At 31.9% G+C, this 9,092-nt stretch overlaps 1 protein-coding gene across 1 annotated transcript in view; it reads left to right on the top strand.

Moving 5' to 3' along the window:
• btv (beethoven) overlaps positions 1-9,092 on the top strand; it is a gene marked incomplete at its 3' end in the record, with an annotated part of 240,143 nt that overhangs the window by 188,344 nt on the left and 42,707 nt on the right. The window contains 2 exon segments of the mRNA XM_067051518.1: positions 2,387-2,523; positions 2,624-2,738. Coding sequence (XP_066907619.1) covers positions 2,387-2,523; positions 2,624-2,738 — 252 coding nt within the window.

Consider the following 9,092-nt stretch of genomic DNA (forward strand, 5'->3'; position numbering starts at 1 on the left):
TAAAATTACATCTAACCACATATTTATTTATTATTTATCAATCATCAAAAATATTTGTTTGGCAACATATTTCCTGCATTATCTCCTTCTATGCGTCATTTTTATGTTAAATTTTTGCAGAAATTCTATAAAATGTTAATTGACATGAACTAAAATTGTAATGAAAGCAACACTTGACTCAATGAAGAACCACATGTGGCTCTCATAGCCACTTTTGCCTGGCATTGCTCTTATAATTTTAAGCTGACTGTTGACCCTTGTGTTAGTAGTCTCAGGTTTGGAACAGATAATTTAATTTCTGTAGAAAATGATAAGAGTAGCAAAAAAAAAAATTGGACAGAGGTAATGGCTGCCCTTAGTGCATTGTTGGTGCAAAGGTACTAATATTATTTCTGTAAAAAAAGATACGAGAAAGGTAGTAATGGCCGTCCTTCCTGCACTGTAGATGTGAGACAACTGACTCCCGTATTATAGTAAAAAAAAAAGAGGGGCATAACAATCAAGTCCATCTGACCTAATTCACATGTTTCTCTGTCTTACTATTCTATATACAGGATGTTTCAGGGTTAACTGGCCAAACTGAAAATGTGAACTAAGGACCTCAAAACAAGAAAAAAATTACCTCTGAAGGTATGTCCGCAAACACTTTGTTTGGGAGATATTCACACTTAAAGATTTTCATTGTTATGAATTATTTATGTTATATGAAATAAATAAAACCTATTTATTTTTTCTAACTACTTTATTAATTAAATGTAAATACTAAGATTCATATTAAATGTTCAAAGTGAAGGTATGTCCACTAATGCTTTGTTTAGGAGATGGTTTAGATAGAATACTAATAAGGCCTTTTATCCCTAACTGTATGAAAACTATTGGCAACATAAGGATTAATACTATTTGGAATTAGCATTGGGAACCATCGATAACATTTATCAGTTTGTAAGAGGCTTTCACAAAATACTCATCATTATGCTTTCAATTTATACTAATGGTGAACATGCCGATATGGTGTTTGTGTACGGTTTTTCCATGGTTATGCTAATGCTGCCCGTCATGAATATGCCAGGCGATTTCCGAACAGAAGATTACCAAACATGTCTATCTTTCGCTCCACGTTTCAATGTCTTGGAGAAACTGGTACATTTTTTTTTATTTTTACCCCTTTACGAAATGAAGAAAGGAGTGGAACCATATTATAATATTTTGATGATAATCCATCTGGCGGTGTACGAAGAGCCTGGAGCAGAATTAAATATTACTTCAACTACAGTATAGAGAACTCTCATTGCAGATGGACTTCACCCATATCATTATGGACGACTACAAAATTTATTTCCCCGAGATTTTCTGCAAAGAAGACATTTTTCAGATTGGTACTTAAATCAAGTTGAGCATACTCCACAATTTTTAGGAAACATTCTCTGGACAGATGAAGCTACCTTCTCAAGAAGAGGTATCTTCAATCAGAAAAATAGTCACCTCTAGTCATTTTCATTTTCAGCACCAGTTTCAGTGCAATGTGTGGTTGGGGATAATAGACAATATTTTAATAGGTCCACATTTCTTGCCGCCTCGACTCAATGCAGGAACATTTCTGGAATTTCTTAATAATGATTACTATCATTTAGTTCAACATATTCCACTACAACTGAGAAGAGACATGTGGCTTCAATGAGATGTTTGTCTTGCACATTATGGAAGAGGTTCACGACAATGGCTAAATGTTAATTATCCTAACAAATGGATTGGCCATGCAGGACCAGTGGCTTGTTTTGCATACTCTCCAGACCTGACACCACTGGATTTTTTCGTTTGGCGTGACATTAAACAAAAAGTCTATGCAAGGCTGGTCAATGATCTTAATTCCTTACAAAGAAGGATAATTGTATCTTGTGAAACAATAATATATATCCAGTGCTGTTGTCACTGGTGCTGTTGAAGAAAGATTTCATATAACATAAATATTTAACAAAACGATTAGGGGCATACCTTCAGAGAAAATTTTTTTCTTGTTTTGAGTTCCTTAATTCATATTTTCAGATTGGCCACTTAACCCTGAAACACCCAGCATATGTTTATAATATGAGAAATAAAAATAGCGGTCTTAACAGCGAAATATGATCAAAATATAATACATAAAAATAAAATAAAAGTATCCAGGAAGTCAATCTTTTTTTTTTTTTGTTATATCCAAAATTTATTTTTGATATCTAAGATAAGATAATAGCCAAAAAACATAATTCTCCTTGTGGCTAAAATGTAATTGGGTAAAAAACCAAATGTAAAATATTTATTTGAAAAAAAAAAATTACTTTTTGTATACAATTAATTATTTTGCCATTTTTATTGTACTATTATGTATAATTTAATTTTTTTTTATTAGCTAACAACAAAGAATGGATTTTATGATGATAACTTGGAATGGATTGGCATTGAGAATGTTAATTTTATTTATACAGTTACTTCATTGGAGAAAGTCTCCATAAGATTTTTATCTATTAATCAGATTTATTATTTAAGGTAACATATTTATAATAATTATTGGTTATATTTTCCTAATTGAATGAAACCAGTATGTAATATAAATTTATCTTATTTTTAATTTACAATGTTTTTTCAGGCCTCCTAGTGCATCTGAAATGAATTTTATTTTTGTAGAATATCTTAAAGATTTATATCCAGGCATAAGCTTACATGAAGAAATTTCAAGTCTAATGGTCAATTTGTTTGAAGAAGTAAGTTAGTACTGAATAATAGGTACTGATAATTAGTAGTTAATAATAAGTATTTAATTAAACTTTACATATATATATATATATTGTAATGTTCAAAAATTATGTAATGTAAAAAATTTTAATAGTTTTTACTTTTCTCATATCTTAAGTATGGCTTAGGTTCAAATGAAAAGCTTTTCTAAATTTTAGAACATTATAGACTCCTAATCTGAGGGCGGTTTTCTTGGAAATCAGAAAATTTTTTTTAATTATACTTAATTATATGTTGAGAAATACAGACCAATTTAAGCTCATTTATGATGACTGATGGTTTTTGATGACTTCTATTTCACAAACTAACACTATCCTTCAACAAAGCATTTGCTTCTCTAGCAGTTTCAACACACAAACAAAACTCTCGGCGATCCAAACAAAGAAGTATCTTATTCTTCTCGGATGTCTCTTTTTTTTTTTTTTATGTCTTCTTTTTTCAAGATGTCCGACTGAGAGAGACAAAGAATGTTCAGGCCCTCCTACATCCTAGAGCTCTCATCCCTCTCCCGCCTAAACAATGAATGATCACAAAAACCCAACGCCCTGTCTCTAGGTGTTCCATGTAAACATCGACTGTAGCATATAAAAAAACAAAACAGTTTTTGAGTTTTTGCATATGATTTTCTGTATGAATATTTTTCTTTAATTCTTATTATGAGGTGTAGATTGTTGACCATAGATTACTGATTGGAGAAGTTGGTCGGGGGGGTGCGGTCAGCAAAGAACAGCATAAATAAATATTTTTTGTTTATTATGTTGTTCTTTACTGACCGCACCCCCTGACCAACTTCTCCAATCAATAATTTAATACTTATTCTTGACTTCTATTTTTTCTTAAATGTATTGTAATTTCAATTATGATGAGAAGATAAATAAAGTACCTATTTAAAGGTAAAGGTTGAACAGACTTTGAACAGCCCTGCAAAGTGGAGCGAAATGTCGGAAAATAAATAGTTGTAAACTATTTTTGTTTCTCTTTTGACTGCAACCCTGACCATCTTCTTATATATAAAGTTTAAAATGTTTGAATCTGTTCAAGATGGCCGCGATTCAACGGACTTCGTAAGGACACATGCGCACATCTTCTTTGTTTTGAATCATGATCTTTTCCACATCATATTGGACTGAACAAAATTGGTTAGCTTACTTTTCTGATTTAATATAACAAATAAATAATACTGAAACGATATATAAAATAAAAACCATTTATATATAAAAAAAACTATTTACTCATAGAAGAGGCTATAACATTTCTCCTCCTCTCTAAGTAAAAAAAAAAATTATTTTGTACTCAAAACATTTATTTTTTTTTTAAATAAATTCTGAATCAATTTTACTCCAATCATTTAAATAAATATTTGGTCAAAAACCGCCTCTGAGTTAATAACTGCTTGCATGTACACATACAATAATTACAATTCAATACTAAAACATATTTAACACAACAAACTATAATTTCCAAATTTTTTATTTCCATGACTACTACAATTGAAATTATGTTCCACTCCGAATTCCTACTTTAGGAGGCATATTAAAAATGGAAAGTATTAAGTAATAAAATGTCATTTTAATGTTAATACTAAATCACAAACTCAGTATTGATTCATTATTTTTTTTTTAAAACGGTCATTTAGTAGTGAATCTCTAAATATAATCATGTTGTTGTATTTTTATTTTTATAATATACAATAGAATCCTGATATTTCATAGACTGTTAATTCGTGTATCCCGATAGTTCAAGGGGAATTAAACGAGGGGTATCATTTCTTACCAAAATTTAGCTTTTGTATTTGATGAATTTTTTTCTCTGGGCATACCTGTCTGAGCCATCGACAAGATCTACCTTCAAGGACAATATCCGTAGATTATAACTGATTTATTTTTTCAAGAATGATATATTTTTTTCTATGCTAACTGCATCATTTGCTTATCCATAAAAATTAATATAACTTTACATTAAGTTTTGTTGATTCATATTTTTTATTTTTACCTTCTAATTATAGGAAATCTCGATAATATTAAATATCTCAATAATTCATATCCTTCTATTATATTAATTCTCAGACTTGGCATTACAAATAATCAGGATTCTACTGTAGTATTTTTTCAGGAAAAAAAAGTACTTAGTTGTAAAGTACAGGTTGTATTGAAAAATTAAATAGTTTTAAATATTTTCATTTTATAAAACCAATTAAAGTAATAATCGCGCACTAGAGGAAAGGTAATAACTACTAACTTTATAAAGTGAGTTAACAATATAGTAATATTGTAAAACAAATATAATTAATAATGCTGCATGGGTAAAATTTATTTTTTTGACTAACAGATTTTTAGGATGCTCAATATAAAAATTCTGTAGATATTTAAACATAGTCAATTATTTTTGTGAAGCGTTACCTAAACATCTCTGAATAGTAAAAGGATAGTGGTTTATAAGTTTCAGATTAAACAGTATGAAAGAAAAGCGTTTATTGTAAATCTAGTCCAAATTCGTGAATGTCATAAAAAACCTTCTTTTATATGTATCATATACGATCAATATGTCATAGTAATCTAAAATGATCAAAGTTATTAAAAAAAAAAAAATTAATTTACAAGTAATTTTCTATTGGGAGAAATGGTAACACTGATGAACTGCGGCAAATATTGAGTTGCAAAAATGTCTACGATTAGCTCATCAAACATAGCCTGCTAGGGAGGGAGGGTGTTTTAGTAAGAAAGAAACATTGAACAGAATAATAGTTTATTAAAAATACAGATAAGAATATATACAGAAAATAGTTGATTGATCTTTCTCGTTTAAAGCCGTGTATTCTTAGAATAAAATGAAAATCTACTGCTGCTGATGGAGAGTGGGAACTGTTGTTTACATAATGCAGTAACATTTTGCCATTGCTGTAGCTCAATATCTTTAATTATGAACATTTCTATTATTATTTAGTGCATTAACATTCTTATCGTAATTTAGTTCTGCATTGTTTAATATTCTTAGACAAATATTTTTAATTTAAATAAAATTATTCTGTTAATATAAAATAAAAAAATTAAATCTATATCGCTATAAACCATTTAAAAGCCACTATATAAATAATTATCTTCCACACGGGGTTTGAATCTGGGTCCTTGAATTTTGTGAGCTAAGGAATTGTAAGTTGGAGCTATCCACTCCCACAAATAAAAAATAGATGCTAAAAATGAGTAAATAATAATAATATTAATAAAAAGAAGGTAATAAAATAGCTGTAATTTCACCATTTTTTTTTCCTTCATGACGTTTCAGCTCTTAAGGCATCATTAGATCATACGGTTTATTATTACATATTTTTCTCATTACTTTCTAACCTAGACCGTATCATTATTCTCTTCACTTATTAAAATTTAAGAGTTGTCGTACGTTAGAAGAAATCTTAGCAAATTCTGTAAAAAAAAAAAGAAGAAAAATAAGCTCTTCAACAGCCCAGGGTTCAAGTTGTAATCGGGTTCCATCTACAAAAATCTGAGCTTGATCAAAATTAGGGCTTTTAGGTAACTTTATAGTTCATTTCAATTTCCACATTCACGGTAGGAAACTTAATACAGTTTAGGTGATGACTCATCCTCTTATTATCTTACATTTTTTTTTAGTGTGGGATGTAATAAAACATTTGTTCGCAATGGGATGACATTTATATTCAATGCAAATGGTATGTTTAAATTGAGGGTTGAAAATAAAAATAGAGGTTACATAAAACCAAAACAGTTACTTTTCCTAATATAGAGGAGAACCTCTGGGCCCCGAAATCTTGTTTTGCTGTTGATGAGTGACTGAATGCTAATGCTTTGGCAACCGAAATTCGCCCCCATACACTGGTTGTGGTTTTTTGGCCCAGTGTGCCACTCCTTAATTAGTATAATAATATTTTTGGGCGTGTTTCAATTATATAATAATAAAGATAAATCTTTAGGTCTTTATTGTCGTAAAAAACAACGTTCATACTTGAAAATTAAAAAAACACAATCACAATTATTATATACATAAACGTTCAGTTTTTTAGATAGCAACACACAAGTTCTTCATAATTAATTGTAATTGATCATATGGCGAGAGGTTTCAAATGGGTTTGCCACTAAAACAAATGTAAAATAATGAAACTTTAAATGAATTATAATTACAAATAGATTTAAAAGAAATATAGTAAAGCAATAAAAATGTTGATAATAATTTCGACAGTGGCAGACCCATTTCAAACACTCTCTTTGCAAACCTCAACTATTGCTGCTCAAGGCGTTGTCTGACTTAAACTGGCGCCCTTGGTCAGTGGTTATCCTTGCTGGCGTACCATAGCGGGAGATCCATGTACCCACAATCGCTGATGCTACCTTGGTAGTTGTTATATCCTCCAGAGGGCACACCTCAGGCCAACGGGTGAATCAGTCAATGATCGTCAGACAGTACCGCATTCCGTCGGAATTTGGTAATGGTCTGATGAGGTCCACATGAATGTATTCAAACCTGGAGCTGGGAGCGAAGGTACCTGGAGGGGTTACTGTGTGACGGATCACTTTCAATGTCTGAAAGGCAATACAACACCGAGCCCATCTCGACACATCGGCGTTTATGCCAGGACAGAAAAATCGCTGTGTTACTAGCCGTCTTGAGGCTCGAATACCTGGGTGGCTGAGTCCATGCAGGCGGTGGAAGATTTCTTCTCGTATGGACTTAGGAATGTATGGCCACGCCTGAGAGGTGGAGGTCTCAAAGGTCACCTTAGCTAATCTTCCACGTGTCGTCAATCCTGTTTTCTGGTCCACCAGCTGACATCCAGTGAGATCTACCATAATATTATAGTGATATAGTAGATCTGCACCAATGATTGGATGACTCACGGTTGCTATTATGAACCTCCATGTAATTTTACGCCGAAGACCGAGATCGAGGTTCTGGACTATGCTTCCATATGTGGGAATGGGCGTGCCATTGGCCGCATACAAAGTGAACTGCATGTTCAGCTTTACTTTCTTGTTCTTCTCCGGAAAGACAGATATAGTGGCTCCTGTATCTACCAGATATCTGGTCCGATTTTTTCGACAATAAAAAGGCGGTTGGTATTTCGGCGACGAAACCCGCCTCGTTCGTCGCTGCTTCTAGTTTAAAGTCCCAGCTGTCTTCCAACTGCAAGGTTGATGGCACTTGGTAGCCCTTACTCTGAATCTGTTATGGTAGAAGCAGAAACGCCGTCCACTTTTACTCCTTGAAGCCCTGCGATCCCTGTTGGGCGACCTGTTATCGCAGTGGCCAATCCTGGATCCCATTAGCATTTTCAGAGTGGCTAATTCCACAGTTAGGTCATCAATCGCTACCTTAATGTCTTCCATCCTTGAAGAAGCAGGTGCTGAATGACTCCCCATAATAAAATTACTTGAGGGCTGCTCGATTTCCGCTATTTTATCCGCAATATGTGCCAGCTTCGTGGAATCCGTGTGATCTGTGGCGGCTAAGGTTGCTTGCATTCCCTCAGGTAACCCTCTAAAATAGTAGAATAAAATGTGGGTAGCCGAGACAATGCGTTGGGTATTTTCGCCGATTCCACTAATTCCTTTTGTTCCTCCTCACCGTTTAGCAGGGCGATTAAATTGTGCCCATGCATGATTCACTAGAGTTCAATAAAATTAATACGAAAAATGAATAATAAACTTACGTTCGGGGTCACCACTTTTGGGCGTGTTTCTATAATATAATAATAAAGATGAATCTTTTGGTCTCTATTATCGTAAAAAACAACTTTCATACTTAAAAATTAAAAAAAAACACAATCACAATTATTATATACATAAACGTTCAGTTTTTTTAGATAACAACACACAAGTTCTTCATAATTAATTGTAATTGATCATATGGCGAGAGGTTTCAAATGGGTGGGGCACTAAAACAAATGTAAAATAATGAAACTTTAAATGAATTATAATTACAAATAGATTTGAAAGAAATATATTAAAGAAATAAAAATGTTGATAATAATTTCGACAGTGGCAAACCCATTTCAAACACTCTCTTTGCAAACGTCAACTATTGCTGCTCAAGACGTTAATCATGCCACCAAAATATTCTTTATTTATTTATTCTGGGATTGATCCCTTAGATAATATACAGGCGTCAAAATTAGGCTTTAGAACGTTAGAGTAAAATACAAAATGAAATTATAAAATAATGAATTTGAAAAGATAAAAATGAGCAACAATAATTAAAAGAATATATAAAATAAGAATAGAACAAATAAAATAAAACCATATGTCATATCATAAATCATAAGATAACTAACATTTCTGATAATAAATAAAAAG

Source organism: Halyomorpha halys, unplaced genomic scaffold (assembly GCF_000696795.3).
Source record: "Halyomorpha halys isolate HHAL.00 unplaced genomic scaffold, Hhal_1.1 Scaffold598.1, whole genome shotgun sequence".
NCBI classification, from domain to species: Eukaryota; Metazoa; Arthropoda; class Insecta; order Hemiptera; family Pentatomidae; genus Halyomorpha; species Halyomorpha halys.